Below are 24,741 nucleotides of genomic sequence, written 5' to 3'. Positions count from 1 at the left end.
TACTAAGTTGCTATGTTGCTGGGCTCAATCTTACAATCCCCCTGCCTCAGCTTCCTGGGGTGCTGGGGATACAGCTATGAGCCATCATACCCAGCTCAGACTATTCCAAGCCACAGAGCAGCACAAAGAGAGAGTGTATTAAGCCCTTAGCATCCAACCCTCTGTGCAGATAGGGAAATTGAGTCCGACAAAACATGACTGATTTCCCCAAAGTCACATAATGGGTCAGTAGCAGAGATGTCTGTGGAACCCAGGCCTGGTATCTTCCTAATAGATTCATCGGCCACCGCTACAATCTGTCAAACGTCAGACGGCCAGTGGGCAGCAGCACAAGTGGGCTTGGGAACAATGAGACCTTTGGGGATCCTGGCACTCAACATAGGAGCTGGCCCATTAAAGCAAGCAAGAATGTTGGTCAGTGGAAATGGAAAATTATCCACATTAGAATATAAATAGGTAAGAGGGAAGGGTACATGGTGATAGCAGTGACTATTGTGAAAACACAAAATCATGCAGAAAAAAACTGGAATTCAAATGAGAGGCTGAGAGATACATGAGCCGTGTGTGTGTGTGTGTGTGTGTGTGTGTGTGTGTGTACATGAATGTTAATTCTCCTAGCTTGCAGACTTGACCATGCAAAGTTGGCTGCAAGGACTTTCAGAGACAAAGGGCCTCTGTGGCCGGCAGGCGCAGACACTCCGGACACGGAGGACAGCCCAGCAGGGAGGAGGGACGCCCTGCTGCCTGGCCTCCCGCTGCTGAGCCATTGAGACCATCTGTGGCTCCCAGAGACTTGGACTCTGCAAGCCCCGAGATGAATTGCCCTGGACAGATGCCCAGACCAAAGAGGCCTGGCCCAGCTGGCCTCGCCAGGTCTCAAGTACTAGCGGATGGCAAGGATCTCTCTGGGGTCACAGGGATGAGGGGACAGGAGTGAGGCCCCAGAGCAGGCAGAGGAGACCTTAAGTCTAGATTCTCTGCCGCTTGCTCAGTGAGCAGCTTTGAGTCATTTACTTTCCTGTCTGAGTTTCCATAAAATACAGATGATTGATTGTTCTAACTTCCTCTCAGGGCCCTGTGAAGCCTGAACATGCTGAGGTATGGATTGTAGGGAAACCAAATTGCATAGTGCCTGGCAAGGTGCCAACTCCCTTCCTTCCTTTCTCTTCCTCCTTATTTATTTATGTATTTATTGAGCCAGGGTCTCACAGGTAGTTCAGTCTGGCTTTGAACTCACTATGGAGCCCAGGCTGACCTTGAATTTGTGGCAACCCTTCTGCTTCAGCCTACCTTGCTTCCTTCTTTGTGACATTCTGCTTGTGTAGGCTCACTGTCTTAAACCAGTCCTTGATCAGATGTCATCTCAGCACAGAGGCCAGCCACCCTACCTACAGTAATGTCTTATCACTCTTAAACGTCTTCTCAAAATTATTATTGCCTGAGAGTATATTGAAAATTTATATGGTATCTTGTTTACAGTTTGTCATCTACCCTCCAATTAAAATGCACATGCTATGAAGGGAGGAACTTTGGTCTCTTCACTGCCTAGTATATAATGTGCCCTTGAAAACAAGTGTATGGAAGGAGGGGACGGGGAAATCCTTTGAAAAGATGGTTGGAGTGCTCCCTCTTCTCTTTTTTATTTGGTGTGATAATTTTGTTTTAAAGATATGGTAGAGAGTGTAAAAGGGGGTTCAGTGAGACTTTGGAATTAATATATCAATTAACAATTGTAATTCTAGGTCTCTGAATAATTTGCCTTAAATTTTCTCTCTTAGAATTTCATTAAGTGGCTGGGGATTTAGCTCAGTGGCATAAGTGCCTGCCTGGTAAGCATGCAGTCATGAGTTCAATCTCCAGTACAAAAAAAAATCATTAAGTAGCTGGGTATGATGAACATGCCTGTAATCCCAGTACTCAGGAGGCTGAGTTGGGAGGATCACTGAGAGTTCAGGACAGCTGGGGTTACATATAACAAGACCTATTTATTTATTTTTTTGTCTTTTTGAGACAGGGTTTCACTATGCAGTTCAGGCTGGCCTTGAGCTCACTTTGTAGCCCAAGCTGGTCTCGAACTCGCAATGATCCTCCTGCCTCAGCCTCCCGAGTGCTGGAATTACAGGCATGAGCCACCACGCCCGGCTCTTAACAAGACCTTATTTTAAAAAATAAAACAGCCAGGCACTGTGGTACACACCATGCTAGGATCATTGAAGGGGTTTAGGGCAGAGATTGATTTAGAATTCTTGTGTGTGTGTATGTTGGAGGCTGAAACAGGAGAATTACAAATTGAAGCCCAGCCTAGGCAATTTAGTGACTCAGCTAAACTCTGTTTTGAAATAAAAAAAATTTAAACAAGTCTGGGGATGTTGCTCAGTGTAAAGACCCTGAGATCAATCCTTAGTACTGAAAATAAAAATGAAGAGGGGCAGAGGTATAAGTGAGTGTGAAGTTCTGAAATCTGTCACAACACCATGGGGTAGAGGAGGGGAATTCACTAAGCTTATGGTTTGTCCCCTTATCTGCGTGAATACTCTAATTAAAACACAAAAAGTAAATAATACTCGGAGCCCATATCATGGCTTATAATATCATTCTGCATTAAAAGAATATGCTTAGAGAATATTCTTCCTTAGAGTAATATCTAACTCTAGGGCTGGGAAAAGGAATATGCAAGATGAGCGTTGATTGTTTTATAGTTTCTGAAAGTAAGGACATAGTCAAAAAGCGTGACAACAGGAGTATGTCAAAGGAACACAGGAACCCAATGACAGCTCTCTATGGCCAAAGATGTTTCACCAATGTAAATAATGTGGCATTGAATTATAGCTCCACATACAAAATAAATATTCATGAGTCAGAGGATAGGGATTTAGCTCAGTGGCATAAGTGTCTGCCTGGCAAGTGCAAGGTTGTGAGTTCGATCCCTGGTACCAAAAAAAAAAAAATTCATGAGTCAATATTAATGTAAAGAAATAATGACCTAAAGAAAGAAATGAGGAGAGACAAAAGTCATGTACAGAGGAACACAAATAATTTATATAGATAACCTGTCCTCAAAAAGGCAGAACACTTCAGAAACTGAGGCAGAAGATCAATACAAGTTCAAGGACAGCCCCATGATCAGTTCAAGGCTGGCCCGAAGTACACAGTGAGACTGTGTCTCAAAAGAAAAAAAAAAAAAAAATATATATATATATAATATATATATTGTATGTATGTGTATATATATGGGGGAGAGTGGGTAAGAAAAGGTAATAAAGTGGATATAATCAAAATATATTATATATATGCATGAAAAGGTCAAAATGAAGTCCATCATTTACACAATGCATTAATAATTATAATAAAATAACAAATTAAGAGCTGGGGATTTACTCAGTGGCATAAGCTTCTGCCTGGAAAGTGGGAGGTCGTGAGTTTGATCCTTGGTACCGCCAAAAAAACCCCAAAAAAACCAAATGAAGGCAGAGTATAGCATTCTACCCCTTAACTGTGAACTGCACCTACTGACTTCCTTTTATTTTTTATTTATGGATTTATTTTTTTTTTGAGATAAGGTCTTGCTATATAGTACTGCTTTTCTTTGAACTCATGGTGATCCTCCTGCATCAGCCTCCCAAGTGCTGGGATTATAGCACCACCACACCTGCCTAACTTCCTTTTAAAAAATACAATATGGCAAGGAACAGGAAAAATGTAATTTCACAGGGACAAACCTGATTGCCACAGCCACACAATCATGTTAGTAGCATAGCTGGAGACCTCTGTGGTCTTCCTTCCCCAAACCTAAACCCCCTCTCCAACCAGAAGTGACAGCAGACCAATCCTCACTGAAGGATGTTCTAGTGAATCCTGCACCAGGTTCCTCAAAAACATCAAGGTCATCAAAAAACAAGCCAAGTCTAGAAAACCGTCATAACCAAGAATAGCCACAGAGACAAGGAGACTAAATGTCATGTGGTCTTCTGGATAAACCCTGGGACACAAAAAAGCCACTGAGTAAAAACTAATGAAATCTAAATAAAGTATAGATTGTGGCTAATCATGGGTCATCATTAGTTGGGGCGAGTAGACCATAGCAATGTTAACGATAGAGGCAAGTAGAGAAAGGGTATATAGTAACTCAAAATATTTCTGGAACTTTTCTATCAATGTAGGGCTATTCTAAAATAAAAATCATATTGTTAAAAATGAAATGTTTACACTACTGTAATTTTTTTAAAGAAGAAATTATTATTTCACCTAAAATTTTTTTCTCCGAAGAGTTTTCATTTTTAAAAAAATCAGTAAACAGAAAATTATTTTTAAAAAGTCTTACCCAGGTGTAGTGACTCACAGCTGTAATTCTAGCACTCGGGAGGCTGCGACAGGAGGATCATGAGTTCAAGGCCAATCTGGCAACTTGATAAGGCTGTCTCAGAATAAAAATAGAAAGAGTTTAGTGGCTGAGCACTTGATTCAATCCTTAGTACCACAAAATTAAAAAAAATGCATAAATACAAGTTTGAAAAGGCTAGAAGAGTGCCTGGGGATTTAGCTCAGCAGCATAAGTGCCTGCCTTGAAAGCAGGCAGTCATGAGTTTGATCCCCGGTACTGATAAAAAGGAAAAAAGACCCCCCCCCCCAAAAAAAAAAAGAAAGTAAAGGCTAAAAGAAAATGTTAACAGTGGCCCACTCTAGGAAGCAGATTGTGGCGATAGCACTGAGTATTTGCTTCTTCAGGGCTTTCAACAGTTTCTACAATAAGTGATTTTTACCTTGAAAAACCAAGAAATATAAAATAAGAACAGGAAATGCTTTATTTTCCTGTCTTTCCCATTAAACTGTGAACTCCTCCAGGGCAGTGGAGCTCAAGGAATTGTGTCTTGGTCACTTTAGTTTACTGGCATCCAGCACTCAGACACAGTCCAGGTATCCAGCAAATATTTATGTGAAAAATTAGTATTTTTTTCTACTGTAAAAAGAGATAGACATGGGGCTGGGGATTTAGCTCAGTGGCATAAGTGCCAGCCTGGCAAGTGTGAGGTCATGAGTTCAATCCTCAAACCAAAAAAGAAAGATAGACATTACTCAAATTACATACAAATTGTTAACCGCAAACTATTAAGTTCCATTACTGACTCATTTGCTGCACACTTTTTAGGTCATAAACAGCTTTTCACACACAGGAACTCATGGAAACTCGTATGGGGTTAAAGGTACAGATTTTGGTGTTGCATAGATCCGAGGCTAAGCCTGCTTGACAAGTTACTCAGCAGGCTCTTGAGAAAGATTCTGAGCTTCTGTTTCATTATCTTTTAATGGGGGAAAAGCAAGACACTCAACAAAGGGGCTATAATGGGAAAGCACTGAGAAGCTGCATGTAAGCACTCCGTGCAATTCCTGACGTATGACTGCTAAGTACTAGCTATGTTTTCTTTTATTTTAAATATCATTCTTTTTTTAAAACCTTGTTTTATTATTGTAATACTTTTTTTTCTCTGCATCCTTCTTTCCCTTGTACTTCGCTCTTTGCTCAGAAGAAAGACTGATTTGAAATCAGATCAACTTGAGTTCAAATCTCAGTTCAATATCACTTTTTAGGTGCAACATGGGCTGATAATATCGCTGTCCGCAGACAACATTTCTGGGGAATCACCTGAGGGCCTAACACAGCGGAACACATCTTTCGACTTTCTTTCCTTCACTGAGTCAACTGTAGTTGGGCTACAACCTGACCTCACGCTGTGACCTTCAAGTCACAACTTTAGGTAAAAAGAAACTCCTGGAGTCCCTCCCTAAGGAGGCAGCAGGAGAGGGAGTCACCAGGTCATCCTGGCCTGTCAAACACAGAGACTTCCTGAGAGACATCAGGAACGAAAATGTTCTCTTGGGCTGGGGATTTAGCTCAGTGGCATAAGCACCTGCTTGGCAAGTACGAGGTCATGAGTTTAATCCCTGATACCATAAACAAAAACCAAGTATGTTATCTCGTCCCTTTTAGGTTTTTGTTTTATTTTGTGGCACTAAGGATGAAATCTAGGGATTTTGCACCTGCTAGGTAAACGCTCTACCAGGGAGCTGTACCCCTCTTTTAGTATGTTTTGTTTTCTGGACCTGCAAATTAAGTTAACGCTGAGACAGAGTAATAGGAGAAAAGTATACACATTTACTTAATACATGTTTTATGTGACTTGGAAGTCTATGTAAAGAAATGCAGATCCAAAGAATCAGTTAGAATTACTTTCACAACTGGATTGTAAATGATAGTAAGTTTTGAAATGTGATCATTCCAAGAGACCTGGGGTCAGGTAGTGAATTGGGTGAAGTTACCAGGAAGGTAATGGTTACTAACAAGCTTTGTGTAGCTTTGGCTTCTGTCCTTGATAATAAAAATGTTATTTTCCTTTTTATACAAGGAGGATATTTTTCACATAGAAATTTCACTCCTGCTTTTTAATTTTTTATTTTTACAATACTCAGGGCCTTTTCACTGAGTCATGTGCTCCCCCTCCCCTTCTAAATTTTTGGGGTTTTTTTTGTTTTTTTTTTTTTTGTCTTTTTCCTTTTTATCGGTACCAGGGATCAAACTCACGACTGCCCGCTTGCAAGGCAGGCACTAATGCCGCTGAGCTAAATCCCCAGCCCCTAAATTTTGAAGTATGTTCACGCTTTGTTGCTAGGTTGCTTAGGCTGCTTTTGAACTTGTTTTTCGGGGAAGCGGGGTTTTGAGACAGAATCTCACTATGTAGCTCAAACTGGCTTTGAACTTACTATGTAGCCCAGACCGGCCTCAATCTCTGAGTGATCCTCCTGCCTCAATCTCAGAGATTGGGAATTGTATGCATATATGCATTCCTCCTCCAAAAAAGCAGAATGAAGGTCAGAGAAATATTCTTGTACCTACTGTTTTTTAAGTGCCTTTAATTCAAAACAGTGGATATATCAGAGAGGCATCCCCGGAGTGGCATATTCTTAACTTTGAAAGAAAGCAGTCCCCTGGGTTTATGAGAGGAGCAGGTTGAGTCATCAGACTTCAGTGTTAGGAGCTGCCTGAGCTGGCTCAAAGGTCTTACTGGCTGTTGTCGATGCGGGCTTCTGGAGGTTAGAGCTAGACACTGGGGAGAGGCACTAGAGAACAGTCTGTTCAGCTGTGGAGAGGAGATGACAGAAAGGCTACCCCAAGGTCTCTTCCATCTCAGCCCACTCTGTGACTCTGGGACTGTGGGAGCCCAGGAAGTAGGAGTCAGCAACTCTAAGCAGAAAATCAGCAAAGGTCTGAATGTTTGAATGGAGTGCCAGGTCCTGGAGAGAATCGCTCTTTGTCTGCATGCCATCTATGCCAAAGCAGAACACATTTGTCAGCATCGCCTTGAAACTGCAAGGGAGAGTCTAAAAAGTTTAAGCCAAAAGGGAAAAAAAGATAAGTGGAAAATTGGTTGCTCATTATTGGTTGCTAATTCAAGAACAATAAATATTGCTAATCTTTTTACTTGGTGAGCTGATTTTATTTTCCTAGACATAAATATGCATGAGGGCTTAGTTTCCTTAAACACATTTTTCCTTCTACTTTCTTTTTTTTCTGTCATTTTGAGACAGGTCTCCTTCTGCAATTCAGGCTGGCCTTGAGGTCAGGTTGTAGCCCAGGCTGGCCTCAAACTCAAAGTGATTCACCTCCACAGTGCTGGGGTTACAGTCATGTGTCACCACGCCCGGCCTCCATAGATTTTTTTATGAGAGTAAATGTTTCTTGCCCCCCCACTTTTTTTTTTTGTATCAGGGATTGAACTCATGACCTTGCACTTGCCAGGCAGGCGAAGGTGCTTAGTCACTGAGCTAAATCCCTGGCTCTGGCCTCCCATTCTTTATTCCCACCAGAGTCCTCAGGCCTTACCTGTCATGAAAGAGTGTGGGGAGGGCTCAACTATTTGGTATTTGTGCCCCTCCACATGGTATAGCAGGAAGAGTGGTGTTCTTTCAGGTCAGACAGTGAGCGGAATTTGGTAGCTTTGTAGTCATGCTTTCGTACACTCTCACGTTCCCATAAGACTTGGCCAGCACTGGCTACATTTTATAGTCTTCAGCAAAACATAAATATAATTTTTATATGTTGTTTTCTCTCTCTCTCTTTGGTCTGTAGATGGATGGAAAAATCGATGGGTGCAGTCTAAACATCAACCAGATTATGGTCAGTTCCAGCTCAGTGCGGGACAATTTTATGGACATGTAGAGAAAGATAAAGGTAAATACTGTATTTTAGGAACCTATCCATTGATTGGGGGAAATTATAACTTTAGTACAATGGTTTTTATCCATGATCATAATTTGTTTCTCATTAAAAAATTGGTCAATGTAAAAGAATGAACTTCCTGTAAAAATAATGTCCATTCATTGAATAACAGCTATTTGTTTATATATATTTTATTTTTTGAGACAGGGTCTCCCTATGTAGTTCAGACTGGCTCTGAGTTCACTATGTGCCCCGCCTGGGCTAGCCTTGCTCTTGCAGAGACTCTCCTGCCTCACCCTCCTGAATGCTGAGATTTCAGGCACACACCACCATACCTGGGTAATAACAGTCATTTAAAACTAACCCATGCACACATTATACCCAGTCATCTTCCTGACTAGTTCATGAAGCTATTACTATTATTTCCCCGGTTTTGCAGAGGAGGCGCAGAGAGGTCGAGTCCTTCTCCTGAGGACAAATGCTCAGCTGGCCAGAAGTGGAGTCCAGCTCTGCTTCCAGGTCTGTGGGGATGGGATTCGTCACCACCAGACTGCTGTTTTCTGCAGTCTCCAAGGATTTTCTAATAGTACTCTGCACTTGAAAGGGCAGAAAGCACTGTGTAAGGCCCAAGCATTAGTCTTGCGGGTGGAGTAGACAGGCCTAAGGTTAACTTCCAGGACCCATCAACTGTAGAAAAAAGGCGAGTCCTTTTCCATTACTGTCATGCTCCTTGAACCAGGCCGGCAGTCGTGTGAGCCAAATGACCTTGTGGAAGGAGAGCAAGCACTGAGGACAAGGGCTGCGGCAGGGGGCTGGGGTCTGAGAAAGCTTTTGACCTATAAATAGAATCCATTGATCGGCCCTGGAGCCATTTCCCATCTTCTCCCTCCTGGCTACTGTTATGAATCTCATTTTCGTGTTTACCCTGCTGGGGGTGGGGGGTTGGGGGTGGGGAATTTAGGAATTGGTTTGAGCGTTTCAAATCTCACTTGAATCTCCCAGGAAAGCTTTTCCAGAGGGCAGCTTGAGACCCCTTTGCCTTGCTGACTCCAGCAAGGTCAGTTCTGCAGCTCCACTCGGCTTTTCGCACTGTGATTTCTTGGTTGTTGCCTCTCACATTTCAAGTATTGGGATTCTCTAGCTGTTTGGAAGACCCTAGGGGTACAAATGAGAAATGGGAACAGAGTAGGCCTGGGAGCTTTGTGGATCTCCTCCAAGAAGTCCTCCATCTTTGTGCCCAGTCAGGAAGTCCTTCTTGGCTACTCTAGCCTGCCTTGAGATCTCTGAGGAAATAAGCACTATTGAAAATGCAGACAGAGCCTAACCCCATGGCAGGCATGAAAGTGCTTACCATGGAGCTCAGGGTGCAGGAAATGCTTAAGAGATTTTGTTTGGCTAGACGTGGTGGTACATGCCTATAATCTCAGCACTTGAAAAATTGAGGCAGGAGAATCACCACAGCTTTCACCAGCCTGGGCATATTGAGACTCTGCCACAGGCAAAAAAAAAAAAGAGGGAGACCTTGTCCGAATCAGTCCTTGTGATCTTTTTCCTTTGTGTCATCCGAAATAATTATGCACATCTCATGGATGAGGAAACCAGATTGAGAGTCCCAGGGTCAGTGAGAGCCATATCTGTAGAGCCAGAGCTGAGCTTGAGTCGTACTGTTCCCCCTCCGAGCACAATGTCCTCATCTGCAGAGTAATGAAAGACTCAAGATCTCTGACTGCTCTGGTGTTCACTGGATGAAGAAGGATAGAAGTAAAGATTTATGATTGAGCTGGGGGCTCTGGGATTAGAACTGGCTGGATGATTGACCCTGGCCAGGTCAAATAGCCTCAAATTTGATCCTATGACAAAGTGGAAACCTTAGTAAATCCCACCTGGCAGAGGTATTATAAGGATTAAGTGCAATGACACATCTGAATGAATGCATTGTTGTACAAAGACATATGTGTCGGTAAATGACAGCAATGGTTATTGTTTGATCTAAAAAAGCTAATGTTGGGCCTCTTCCTGTCCCAGCACTTGTTCAAGGCAAAGTCCTATTCTGGCCTCCAAAAAAACAGGTCTTCTTTTGTAAAGCTGCTGCAGAACTGTGTTCAAATAATTCTTGAAAATCAGAGGTCACCTGGGTAAAGGAAAAAGAATCTTACATCAAATTCCAGTTTTGCTTCTTCTGAGCCATGTGGACTGCACAAGTCCCTTTACCTCCCCTGACTCAGCCTCCCCCTGCACAAAATGGAGCTGAATTCCTTTTTGCAGGTTGCTCCAAGGCCTGAATGAGACAATGATTGCAGTGCTTCCAAATCAGCACCTGGAACACAACAGGGATGTGGGAAAATGCCAGTGATGGGTCAGGTCTGTGCTGGGAACACCTGGCTGTGTTTTTGGTTGTTTCACTCTGAGGTCTGTGCTCTTCACTTCCAGGTCTCCAGACCACTGAAGATGCCAAGTTTTATGCCCTTTCAACCAGGTTTAAGCCATTCAGCAATGAGAATGAGACCTTGGTGGTTCAGTTTTCAGTCAAACACGAACAAGGCATTGATTGTGGTGGCGGATATGTGAAACTCTTTCCTGCCACCCTGAACCAGGAAGATATGCATTCAGAATCCGAGTATTACATCATGTTTGGTAAGAACTCTGATAGTCACTGACAGTCCTGCCAGGTTCTGGTAAGAGCCACTGCACTTGTTGAAAAGTTTTAGATTAACCCGGAATGGAAAATTTCTAATGTGATGTCTCCCCAGCTCTATGTGATAGAACTCTTCAAAAACCTAAAAACAAACAAACAAACACCTCTAAACCTAAACATTAATACAAGCAGATCAAAGTGGGGAGGGGGGGGGACATGCCTGTAAAGCCAACACTTGGCAGGCTGAAGCAGGAAGATCACTGTGAATTCAAGGCAAGTTTGAGCTTACATAGTGAGACCCTGTCTCAAATGCTTTCTGATTGGTGCAAACTCTAAGAGGAACTACAGATCAGAAGGTTTTATCTGCCACCTTTCAGGAATAGGCTTTTTCCTAAGTTTCAACCTCAGCTTCCATGTCACTCTTGCTGACTACCTTGCACACACATGTATGCACATGTGCAATGTGCTCTAGCCACATGGGTCCTGTTACCACTTCTCTGCTTGCAGTTTGGCTTCATTACCCTGACCTTTTGTGTACTCTGCTTCCTTTGCCCTCATCACAAGCCCTACCTCCTTTCTCCCTAACAAAGTCAAACTCATCCTTCAAAGAGCAGTTAATACCTCTTCCCCAAAGCGCACAATTGAATTGAATCATGGCATTTCTGTGATTTCATAGCACTTCTTCAGGCAGTCGTGAGTTTGATCCCCGGTACCAATTAAAAAAAGAAATATATATGTCTTTCATTCTTCCTTTTTAAAGAGTATTGCCAGGCATGGTGGGGCATGCCCGTAACCCCAGATCATAGGCTAAATGCCTATAATCAGCATTTAGCAGGGTAAGGCAGGAGGATCGCTATGACTTCCCGACAGTCTGGGCTGCATAGTGAGTTCAAGGCTGGCCTGCACTACATAGTGAGACCCTGTCTCAAAAAGACAAAAAAAAAAAAAAAAGTTGTATTAACTGAACTAAAATTCCACTTCTTCCCTGCTGCCATTCTTTCAGGAGTCTTTCTCTTTCCTCCTGGCTTTTAATCATTGCTCCTCACTCCATGCCCCAGGGCACTAGCCCCGGTGTTGCTAGCCCTCAGCATAGCACTACCTTTTGTCTCCATGTCCTGTCTTCACCTTTGTAAATGCTCCTTTTATTAAATCCTTCTCAAATTATCCTCACTTTGAGTTATATTTTGCTGGGGACACTGATTCATACACAGGCTGGGTCTGTCTTGGGTCTTGGCCTGTGATTGGGCAAACTGCCTGAAATTGCTATGAAATCATGCTTTGGTGTTTAATTTCCAGGCCCTGACATCTGTGGCTTTGGCAATAACTTTGTGCAGGTCATCCTCCAGTACCAAGGGAAATACCATGCAAACAACAAGACCATCAAGTGCAGGGTGAGTGCGCCAGCTGGGCCCTGCATGGGAAGAAGGATAAGCGTTTCATATATGTTACTTCACTGAGTCCTTATACAAACCCTACAAAGTAAACACTATCAATTACGCAGTTAGAAACTAGACCTAGGGAAGTGCTGTAAGAAATTCACAGAGCGGTTGATCCAAAAGTTGAAGATGTCATATAAATTCTCAGTGTTTGGCCTAGCTCAGTTTCTTCCTGCTAGACACTGGAAGGAGATGAGGGAGGTGGAGAGTGCTAGGCTTAGAAACATGGGGTTGGTTTATCTTCATAACAGGTTAAGGGCAGGCATGTTGTCACACACCTGGAATCCCCATCACTCAAGGGGACTGAGGCAAGAGGATCATTTTGAGTTGGAGGCAAGGCTAGGCAACATAGTGAGTTCAAAGCCAGCCTGAACAACATAGTGAGACCCTGTCCCCCAAAAAGAAAGTAACATTAGATTAGAGACCCTAGTTTGCCAAGAAGAGAGCAGTGAATTTCATTAGCAATCCAAAGGCCTTACTAGATGGTAACTCCATGCTGGGTCTTGGTCTAGAGACAGAAAGTCAAATGTGGCCCCTGAATGAACAGACTTCATAATTGAGTGAATGTGAGAATCAAGCAAAGGAAAGGGACCCCCAACACGAGCGAGTATAGAGGAGTCACCCACCCAACTCGGAGGTTTAGGCAATGATTTTAGAGAAAGTTTCCCCTGGGTTGAGTTTTGAAAGATGAGTATGACTTGGTCTTATGGAGGGTGTGACAGTTTTACAGAGAATTCCATTCTTTTACAAGGTAAAGGCACCAGAAAAGCTAAGGACTCTTGAGATGGAGTGGCACTGTGGAGGATTGGCAAATGGAGCACAGAGAGTAGGTGGGCAGTGCATCTAGAGAAGCTCGCAGAGCCTGGGTCACTGCAGGATTTGTGCCCAGGCTCAGCGCCTTTCTGCACAGGACAGTGCAGGGACTGTGTGTGGAGGGGCTTCCTAAGGTCCTCTAGGAGAGGCCTCACACTGGAAGCTATGGCCACAATTAAATCATAAATGACACCTGCTATTGAGTTCACAGTCTTGTGAGACAGCGAGAAAAAAAAAGCCAAGAGTGGAGAATGATTGAGCGACCATGGAGGTGGGGAAGATGGGAGCCAGGGGAGACCAGAGGAATAGGTTTAGGAGATCATGCCTGGTCTTGTTTGTGAATATGCATTCTTGGAAACACTTAATGCTTGAGATCTATGGTGTCCAATACAGAACTGAAATATCTGCCCTACTTCCTTTATAGATCAATAAAGACACTCACCTATACACACTGGTCATTCACCCCAATGCTACTTATGCGGTCAAAATTGACAACGAGCAAGTGACAGCTGGGGAACTGGAGGATGACTGGGCCTTCTTGCCTCCTAGGAGAATAAAAGACCCCTATGCCCGGAAACCAAGGAAATGGGATGAACGTCTTCAAATAGAGGATCCTAAAGATAAGAAACCCGAGGTCAGAGAGTGTTTAGCTGGGGAGGGGGTGGGATCTCAGCTCTAGGCATAAGAGGAAGAGGTTAGAAACAAGGTACTGGGGGCTGAATCACTCATAGAGAAGGCCTGCTAAAAGCCAGTATGCAGAGACTTGAAGGGAAGAGAGCAGCAATTCACATTTGTTGAGGATCAGTTGCTCCTTCTGCTAACCTCTGCAAGCATTGTGGTGGGACTTCTCTTTTATAGATAAGGAAATTTAAAATTCAGAAAATAAAGTGAAGGGGCTGGGGATTTAGCTTAGCAGCATAAGCACCTGCCTTGTAAGCAGGCAGTCGTGAGTGCGATCCCGGGTACCGATAAAAAGAAAAAGGACAAAAAAAAAAAAATGCAGAAAATAAAGTGACCAAAAAAAAAAAAAAAAAAAAGAAAGAAAGAAAGAAAAGAAAAAGAAGAGAAAGTGCCTACCAGGCATGGTGGCACATGTCTGTCATCCCAGCACTTGTAAAGCCGAGGCAGGAGGACCATCATAAGTTCAAGGCCAACCTAGGGTACATAATGAATTCAAGACCAGCCTGGACTATACAGCAAGACCCTGTCTAAAATAATAATAATGATGATAATAGTGATAATAATAATAATAATAATAATGATAATAATAAAAGTGATTGGCCCAAGCATACACATGTAGGAACCAAGATTTGAACCTACATCTCTTTGGCTGTAAAGTTATTGACATGGCAAATATGTGGTGCATATCAATTGCTTCGTTTCCATTCTAGAAAACTGTTCTGGATACAGCTTTGAGTAGGGCAATCTTTGCCCTTTAGGGACTCAGTTAGTGGGGAAGACAGAGAAGAAAACAAAGATGACTCTGATTTGTCTGGTACTGAAAGCCAGGGAAATCAAAACCTTTGAGAACCCAAATCCAACCTGGGTAGGTTTTAGATGGTGTGGGAAAGAAGAAACAATGCTTAAGTGATTTGGAGTACCCTAGGAATTAGGACCCTTTTACACAGGGATTATTATAATACCTATGTGTGAAGGTAGTGAATATTTTTTTTTTTTTTTTTTTTTTTTTTTTTGTCTTTTTCGTTTTTACTGGTACCAGGGATCGAACTCACGACTGCCTGCTTGCAAGGCAGGCACTTATGCCGCTGAGCTAAATCCCCAGCCCCTAAGGTAGTGAATATTAAATGAGCTAGTATAATCACAACAGTTCCTTAGGTCACAAACTTAATTCTTTCCATGATTTGACCACAACTGAATTGCAAGCATAAGTATGCCTGTATACAATACAGTACCAGGTATATACCAAATTCTTTTTGTGGTTGTTTGTTTTGTTTTTTTGAGACAGGTTCTCAATATGCAGTTCAGGCTGAACTTGAGCTCACTTTGTAACCCAGGCTGGTCTTGAATTTGCAACAATCCTCCTGCTTCAGCTTCCTGAATGCTGGGATTATAGGCGTGTGCCACCAAGTTTGGCTATAGCAAGTTCTTAACACATGACATGTATATGATGATAATTTACTGGGTTTCAAAGAAAACAAATCCATCACAGCAAGAAAAATGGAAACTGGGTTGAAGGGAAGACATTTTGAAGCAAAGACAATGATATGTGGAAAATAACATGGTCATACAAAGTTCTAAAAGCAGCAGTTCAATGTTTTTGTAGCATAAAGTTCAAGATGAGGCATGGCAGGAGAAGAGATTAGAAAAGTCTTTTGGAACCAAACTGTGAGGGTCTCACCTGTTCTATTGTTACTCCCTAGGTTGGAGCAGTATCAGCCTGGTACAGAGGAGATGTGAGGGTCAGGCATGGCAGCATGGGAAACAGTAGCTGGTCCAGTTCTAAAGATTGACCTGCAGAGTGGCAGGTGGTGGCCCAGCCTTGTGTGGAGACCACTGGCAAAAGGTCCATTTTCAGGGGAGGGAAGCATGGTCCAGGAGTGAAAGCAGATGTCGAGACCTCCAGCACCATAGAGAAATAAAGGATGCTGATGGACCGTGCAAGCAGGCTCGGACAGTGACGTCAACAATAGACCTTCCTTTCTGGTGCTGACTGCGAACCAGCAGACTGAAGAATCTAGTGAGGGGGGTAGGGCTTTTTCCTGTGACAGGCAGGTAGCATCTTACCCCAAGAACCTTGCCGCAGCACTTTGTTTTGGGAGTGTCAACACCTCTTGATACTCTTACACTGGCATTTAAATTTCATTAGGAACAAACCACATCCAAACCACAGCAGATACATGACTGGGGAAAGGGTGAGTTCAGAGACAGGGGACATTGCTAGTTTATTTGAGCTTCAAGTTGGGGTGATACTGAGCCCTCAGTGGAACAGAATCACCGAGAGGCTGTTTCTTATTGTGGTGGGGCTTTGTAAAGTCCTCACCTGGGCACTCATACAGATGTGCAGGAGGGTAGTGGGGGTCCAGAGCCAGCTACCTTCTGACTGGATGTGGGACCCCAGTTTCATCCCAAACCACACATTCATCCTCATGAAGGAACATGTCATTTCAGGACTGGGAGGATTCTGAGTTCATCCCAGACCCAGATGCCAAAAAGCCGGCCGACTGGAATGAGGCGATAGATGGGGAGTGGGAAGGACCCTTGATTCCAAATCTGAAGTATAAGGTGAGTGGAGGGGGGTATCTTTCCAGTGGTGTGAGAAATAAAACAAAAGTGAGATAGAGCCCACTGTAAAAAACAAACAACAAACAGTCATTCTAGGACTCTGCAGTCATTTTCCCTTTCCGTAACATCCCTGCCCTGTGACCTGCCCTGAGCTCTGTGGCTATGCCTACCTGGGATAGGGTGGGCTGATAAGGTCCATGCTGCGAGACTGTAGTAGTTCAGGTCACTCTTGGTAAGGAATTTGAGCAGAGCAGTGGGAAGCTGCCACTCAAAGCAACCCGGTCTGTGCAGGAAATGAGCCTAAGGTCAGGAATTGAATGAAAGTCTTGAAAGTGGGATGGAGAGGAAGGGGAAGGCTGGGCATGAATCCAAGTCCTTGGAGGAGAGGGCAGAGTTGTTAGCGTTCTTAAATGCTGACTGCTGACCTCATGTCAGCAGTAAGAAGACAGGGTGCACACTTGCACTGGCAGCATTCCGGGAGCCTGAGGCAAGAGGATTACAAATTCAAGCCCAGATTGGGCGACTTGGTAATTTAGAGAGATTTTGTTTAAAATAAATAAATAAGAAGAACTACTAAAGGAATCAGTTGACAAGTAGTCCAGCCATTGAGATAAGCATTTTCTTTTTTTAAAAAATACATTAAATACATTATTTAAATACATTTAAATACATTGTTTATTGTGGCAAATTTTCCCAAATACCCGTGGCTATGTATTTTTAATTTCCTCTGGATAACTGAAGCTTTCCTTTACAAAGTCATTAATGAAAGCATACGCTCTTTATGCTTTTCAGCTTGACAAGAACAAGTGCATATGCCACACCTTTAAGATTAGAAACATAGGAAATCCTATTTCTATTTTCCAAAGCAGATTTGATAATTTTTTATTTCTAATATCATTTTTAATATTAAAGTTTTACTATATTACATAAACCAAAACTATAATTTATAATAAACCTGTGTTACATACGCATAATGGCTGCTACATTTGGGGGTATAAAATTACAGCTTCACACCCCACTCGGGGACAATCTGAAGGTCCATCTCAGTTTCAGAGCCCTCTGTAGCACTGCTAAAGCATCTGTTGGGCCATGTGACAGCCTGATTCCTCCCCTGCACACAAACAGACGTTGGGCAATCTCTTGCTGCCTGAGATAAGCATTTTCTTTGACCACAGTTTCCTGTACCACATACCAGGCAGAGAAGGATCCCAAGTGCCAACTACTTAGATTTTGTCATCTCAGAAGCTAGATTTTTTTTTAAACTTGCTATATCTGCTCCTGCAGAAATGGGGCTAGCCCCAAGCACAGAACTATAGCTGCCATTTCCCTTATCTCCCTTTAGAAAGAGGAACTTGGAAGAGTCTTGTGCAGTAACTCAAAAGAAAGAGAAACAAGCTCCAGGAATTCTGCTTTGTATCTTTATGTCTAACTGACAGTTGCTTTCATAAACTGACTGGCTTTTTTTTTTTCATGAGGGAAGAAGAATGGAAAGATAGTATTGACACAATTCCTCTTTGGCTCTTAGGGACAATGGAAACCTCGGATCATTGACAATCCTAATTACCAGGGGGAGTGGATTCATCCCGAAATAGACAACCCCGAATATAAGCCAGACCCCTCTCTTGGCCACTATTATAACATCAGTGTTCTTGGCTTGGACCTTTGGCAGGTAAAGCACTCCAGGCTCAAAGAGCCATTGATCAACAGTCTTAATAGCTCTCACAAAGTGGAAAGAGCTACAGGCTCGAAACCTCACACTTGAATTAGGTCTTGATCTGAGCCTCAAATTACTCATCTTTAAAGTGGGGGTAATTATATTTACCCCAATAATTATAAGAACTAAAATATACTTCACCCCTACCATGTACCAAATACTAAATTAAAGACTCTGCAGATACTATTTAACTTTCACTGTAAACCGTCTATTTCTAAATGTGGAAAAGAGACTCAGAAAAGTTGAGTAATTTGCCTGAAGCTATACATCTGGTAAGGTGCGCAGAAAGGCTAGGATGTGAGGACAGATTTTTCTGGCATCCAGAGTCAGGGCTCTGAAATGTTGTGCTGCTTCTGCTGGTTCCATATGATTGGGAGGGAGTGGTTCTGTGGATAAACAGAAATCAGAAATGTAGCAAAGTCTGAAACATTACAAGCCCTGCACAGATATTGGGAGTAATTGCCCCAGCCATATCCTAGCTTCCTTCTCTCTGGCAACCATTTTCCCTTGGCCCTGACAGGAAGAAAAAGAGGAGGCCTCAGATATTCAGTCCTCTGGAGAGCTATTCTTTGTATCTCTTTCTCCCTGAGACCTGTTATGGCCCTGATCCCTCCCAGGGGCTCTACAGGCTGCAGTCTTCTTAGCCCTGGAAGAACCCCCCTAGAGAGGACGAGAACTCTATTGGGAGACACTGGACTGAGGTCAGAGCTTTACCCACATTTTGTCCCTTAATTCTTATAATTCTGTAAAGTAAATATTATTATCCTTTACTATGACCCATTTTGCATACGAGGCCACTGAAACGCAGAAATGCCCAGTGATGTGCCCATGAGCACACATTTAGTGCAACGTAGAGACAGGATAATCCAAACACAGGTCTGTCAGCCTCCAAAGCCATTCACATAACAACCATATCCACAGTACAAGGAAATCTGTAACAACCACAGCTGCCGGTCCTTGCACATGGCTTGCCAGCCCCCTTGGCCTCAGAAACCTCTGACTCTGGCAAGTGATTTTTACAGTCCAGAGTTGTCAAGGTCTCTGAGACAAGCACCTCCTATTTGAGGCTTTCTGGTTATTATATTATTATTCATTTATCATTTCATTTATTTTTGCTTTCTCAGTATTCTGGCTCAAGGAGATCACAAAGGTGTGCAAAAAGATTATGTATTTAAATTACTGTGTCAGATAGGGGTTCAGGAGACCAGGGAGGCAGGAAAGGAGGGAGATATCTTTCTTTCCTTCCTGGCTTATCTGAGGAATATGGATACAGTTTGCACAAGTTCACTCTGTAATAGCGCTCCTTTTTTTTTTTTTCTTCTAACACTGGGGCTTTGAGCTAGGGCCTTCATACAGAGTTCCATCCCCGGCCCTTTTAATTTTTTTGAGACAGGATCTTGCTGATAAGATTATATAGTGCGTCCAAAAGATGAGAAGTATAAAACAAAAGAGGCCTTTATTTTGAGAATGCAGAGAGAGAAAACAAGCCCCCCCCCCAACTACCACCACTGGAGTTTGGCTTTCTCTCTGGCGGACACATGGCATGGGGGCATATAAGTAACCTAGGTTTGGGGTGGAACCTAAGCGGGGTATTAGGGATGCACAGGTAGCCCATTGGTCTTTGTTTGGCGCCATAGGTAAATTCCTAGGGGTGGGGGAGACTGAGATCCTTGGTTCCGCCTCTAAGGCTTCACCGCCTACAGTGTCCTGTCTGGGCCAAAACTCTTTCACTTGCTAAATCACTAAGTTGCCCAGTGTGGGTTTTAATTTGTGATTCTCTTGCCTGAGCCTCCCAGAGTCCTGGAGTCATAGGTGAATGCCACCACTCCTGGCTCAGTTGTCATTTCTAATGTACAACAAAAGCTTTCTGTATCTTGGCTGGCCGTGGTGGCAAAATGCCTGTAATCTCAGTACTCAGGAGGTAGAGGCATGAGGATTGCTGTGAGTTCAAGGCCAGTCTGGACTACTTAGTACATCAGGAGCAGCTTGAATTATATAGCAACACCCTGTCTCAACAAACAAACAACCCCCCCGACAAAACATGTGTGCACATTACTATAAACATGTGTCTTGTAAACATGTGTGATCACATTACTATACCTAATCTTATTATTTCCTTAAAATGTGTTTTTTTCTTCCCCACAGAAAACATTAAGGTACATGTTTTAAACTACAAGATTAAAAATGATGCACACTAATTGCTCTGGATTCTCTCAATCTGTCTAGACAGGCAAACTTTTCTATTTAAGAATTTAAACCATGACAGAGGAGTATTCCTCAAACCTTAATATGCATGTGAATCACAGGGGTGGTAAAGTTCTGCTAAAATGCAGATCTGGGTCTGTGCTGAAACCTAAGGTTATACTTCTGAAGCCCCAGCATCAGCCCTCTATCTTTGTGGGCGGAGGGTGTGTGAGACACAGTTCCGCAGGCTGGTGGCAGCGCTTGGGGAGGTAATCTTTTTTTTTTTGTCTTTTTTCTTTTTATTGGAAAATTGGATGCCCCTGGTCAGCTGAGTATGAGGGTTAACCCCACTCAGCCGATCTCACTACAAATTATATGGGGAGGTGATCTTTACATATAATTTGTAGTTGGGCCTGGCTGAGTGAGATCGGCTGAGTGGGGTTAACTCTCGCACTTAGCTGACCAGGGGCATCCAATTTTCCCTCATATTCCTACACTTCCCTGGAAAACCCAGTGACTCCAAGCACGGAGATGATGAATTTTCCTTTTTCTGCTCCTTTTCAGCCCCTAATTTCTATCACAGAGAGTCCAGTTAACCTCTCTGTCCCACTTCTGTCTTCCTAGGAAACTGTTGGACTTTTCTGCCTTTCTTTTTCCGACCCCTCTTGTTCTCTGTTCTGATGACTCTGGACACAATAGCTACTTTTGCCCCTCATGTGGAAGTGATTGCATTGTTTGCTCAGGACAGAGCTTGGGAAAAGATAATAGAAAACAAAGAAAAGTCTTTTTCTTCCTTTGGGACTCTTCACAATCTTTGAAGGAAATGTAACGAAGGTGACCTGGCCATAGTGCAAAGCACATTGAGATCTGTTACGTGGAGCGGGCCATGCATAGCCTCCTGCCAGGAAGGCAGCACTTGCTCTCTTCTTTTTTTTTTTTGTTTGTTTTGTTTCTTTAGTCCTGAAGATAGGCCTCAAGGTCTCATTTCTGCTAGGCCAGCACTCTACACTGAGCTACACAGAAAGTCCCTATCTCCATTGTACTAGTAAGGAAAAAGAGGGCTCAGAGGTGCCACTTGCCAAGGTCCTATAGTTAAAGTGTCTGCACCTTTATGTTCTTTCCATTTCACAGGCCAAGTGAGACAGCTTGAATTATATAGCAACACCCTGCAACTAATATTAGTTGCAGGAAAACATGCAACTAATATTAACAATTTCATTGTTTTCATCTCAGGTAAAATCTGGCAGCATCTTTGACAATTTCCTTCTCACAAATGATGAAGAGTTTGCTGAAGAGGTGGGCAATAAAACCTGGGGAATAAGAAAGGTAAGGTTCCCCCCACCCTGGATTTTAAATATCTCTTTCCTTAGTTAGGTCACGTTATGTCTTAATCATTGTTCCATTCCTGGCCTTGGAACAATGGGAAAAGTAACTCACCTTGATTGGATATCTACAATTCTACTTGAGACTTTGTGAGCACTTTGCAAAATGTACTTCATTTAGTACTTAAAGTGACTTAGCAATCTCAATACTCAGTGAGTGAGGCAGGAGGAACACCATGAGTCCAAGGCCAGCATAGGCTACATAGTGAGTTCAAAGCTAGCGTGAACTGCATGGTGAGACCCTGTCTCAAAACAAAACAAAACATGAAGCACAAATGAAAAGGCTGACCCAGCAGATAGAAGAACTGAGATTCACAGTAATATAAATTTTAGCTTGAATTAGAACTTGAACCCAGCATCATTTGGGCATCATCCTACTTGCTCATGGTGTGGTAATCTTGAAGGACCTCACTGAACTCTTTTCAAATGGAGGAAGGAGGGAATGATAGAACTGTTCACCAGCTCCCTTCCCTCCCAGAACTATTTTATGGGTGAAGTAATACTTGGGACAGTATCCTCATGATGCTGACATGTATTTGGATACCCTTGCTTTGCAGAAAGGTGCATTCAAGCAGGTTTATGGCCAAAGCTCATGTTTAAGAGCACTAGTGAAACACAGGCAGGATATATATATATATATATATATATATATATATATATATATGCATTTTTGAGAGAATTTAAATACTTGATATTTTAAAAAGAAAAAGTATTGCAGTCATTGTGGGAAAAATTGTTAAACTTCTAAAATACTTTTTAGTTTGGTTTTGTCTTGTTTTACTTTGGGGGAATCATCTAACATTGTTTTATCTCTATTACATATTGGTTAAGAGCATGAGTTTTGGAGCTAGACTGCTTAGGTTCAAATCCAAGGTCCATCCTTTACTAGCTGATGAACTTGGGAAAGTTGTGTTTAACTCCTCCTTATCTATCAGTTGGGAACAACGATAGCAACTATAACACCTCTAAATTCCTGGCATGGAATAACTGTTCAGTACATAAAAGCTCTTATTATTAAGCTACACATTCACATGACAGATATTTGCTGAGAGTCTGTTCAAAGTGCTGTGGTAGATGATGCGGATACAGCAGTAAAATGAAACAGAGAAGCTTTTGCCTTCCATTCAGTGTGGAAAAAGCAACAAGAAATGTGAAGTTTAGTCTTAGGACTCCGAATCTTGGAAGTGAACAAGTAACATCTCATACAGTGCTATACAGAATACAAACAGTACCCTATGTTTAGTGGTACAGGAGGCATTTGATAAATATTCAGTGACTCTGACCAGTTTTGTTATTGAACAAATTACATACATATATTTTTCTCTGTCCCACTTATACTGAACATTTGAATGCAAATAACACAATCCCAGAAATCTTCAAGACAATAAGAAGACAAGAGATTTTTGTTTGTTTTTTGAGACAGAGTCTTGTGCCTTGAACTCACTATGTGGTCCAGGTTGGCCTTAAACTGATACAGCAATCCTCTTACCTCAGCTCCTGAGTACAGGGATCACAAGTGTGTGCCACCACACTCAGATACAACAGATATTTCTAAAGTGGGTTAGCTTTGTTTATAACACCTGTAAATTGCTCTGAAATTCCACATTTTATACAGGATGTAGAGAAGCAATGGAGAGAATTGTATGAAGAAATGGAAAAAAGAAGACAGGAAGAAGAGGCCAAGAAGAAAAAGGAAAAGGAGAAGGAACGAGAAGATGATTTCTGGGGACTTCACACAGAGGAAGAGGAAGAAGATGAAGGGGAAGTTGAGGAAGAACCAGAAGATGACAGGCAAAAGGAAGATGATGATAATGAAAAAGCATTTCTGGGTAATAATGGAGCAGTCCATGGTGATAAGAAAGATGAACTGTAACTAGGGGGAAAGGTTATGCACAGGAGCATGACAGTGTTAGACGGAGAGGTGTTCACGTGGCTGGCAATATTTGGGGAGCAAGTTAACTTTATCTTTGTAAATAAAGTTGAATTCATATTTCTGTCCCACCTCCTTTCCTCTATATAATCTTAGAAAAGTCACGTCTCATCTTGGGACTATTTCCTTATTAGTGGAAAGAGTAGTGATTTCTATTTCATGAGGTTGTTGTAGGGAATAAATGAGCTAATAATGTATGTAAAGAGCCTACTATAATACATAGTCAAAAGAGTAGCCACAATTACTGTCACTTTTATGATGTTTATTAGATTAATTGTTGGTGAATAAGCTTCTATATAAACTTGACCCTCACTTTCAATTTATCCCAGGTTATCTAGGAATTTTATTTTGCTTAAATATCTGAATCACTCTACTGAGCAGCCCTGATGGTTGTACTTATACTTAATGATTTTTTTCTCTTACAAATGTGTTAAACTAATCAGACTTTTTTTTTTTGAGACAAGGTCTCACTATGTAGTCCAGGCTGGCCTGGAACTCTCAGGCTGGGTTTAAACTCACTATGTAGCTCAGGCTGGCCTTGAACTTGCAGCGATCCTTTTGCCTCAGCTTCCTGAGTGCTGGGATTACAAGTGTGTGCCATCATGCCCAGCTAGATTTCTGTTTTCATTTTTTAAATTAAAAAAGTTTATTTATTAAAAAAAGTTATTTAAAAAGTTAAAATTTTATGGTAAGCTAAAGTTACTTTGTTATTTTCATTTTTAAAATTATGTGGAGTTTCTTTATCTTCAAAGTAGTCAGGTATAAGACATAAACCAAAGATTCTTACGAAAAAGAAAGAAACAATACAAATCTCTTTTCCATGAACTAAAATAAATTAGTAGATAAATAAAAACAATTCACATATACTTTGAAATATTTTTAAAAGCCTAGGATTTGTAGTTTGGGGAAGAATTTGAACTTCTCCTTATTTCCTATTTATCTCTCTTCTGATTTGATCTTTATTTGTGCTTCTCCGATAAGAGAAACTAGAGATACATGAGCCTGTCTGGCTGATTTCACTTAACATTATATTCTCTTACCATAAGGAAAAATACTTTGGAAAGTTTTTGTGTCTGTTGTCTTGTGCTCTGATTTTTAAACAATTGTTACTTATTTGCAAGTTCACTGGTTTTGAATTTATCTCCCAAACCACCTACTCACACCATAATCACTTGCAGATTAGAAAGCGCTT

At 42.1% G+C, this 24,741-nt stretch overlaps 1 protein-coding gene across 1 annotated transcript; it reads left to right on the top strand.

Annotated features, from left to right (window-relative positions):
- Nucleotides 1–237: 237 nt before the first annotated feature.
- Nucleotides 238–23,560, top strand: LOC100728485 (calreticulin-like). The gene is made up of 9 exons (XM_063235135.1): nt 238–414; nt 8,107–8,224; nt 10,643–10,846; nt 12,144–12,238; nt 13,521–13,730; nt 16,226–16,339; nt 17,865–18,008; nt 21,471–21,563; nt 23,235–23,560. Exons 1-9 carry the CDS (start codon nt 238–240, stop codon nt 23,490–23,492), a joined length of 1,413 nt encoding a protein of 470 aa, XP_063091205.1. The 3' UTR covers nt 23,493–23,560.
- The last annotated feature ends 1,181 nt before the right edge of the window (nt 23,561–24,741 follow it).

Source organism: Cavia porcellus, unplaced genomic scaffold (assembly GCF_034190915.1).
Source record: "Cavia porcellus strain 051 isolate PalLab524CR breed Dunkin Hartley unplaced genomic scaffold, mCavPor4.1 scaffold_25, whole genome shotgun sequence".
In the NCBI taxonomy this organism is placed as follows: domain Eukaryota; kingdom Metazoa; phylum Chordata; class Mammalia; order Rodentia; family Caviidae; genus Cavia; species Cavia porcellus.
This window is presented reverse-complemented; position numbering and strand designations above follow the sequence as displayed.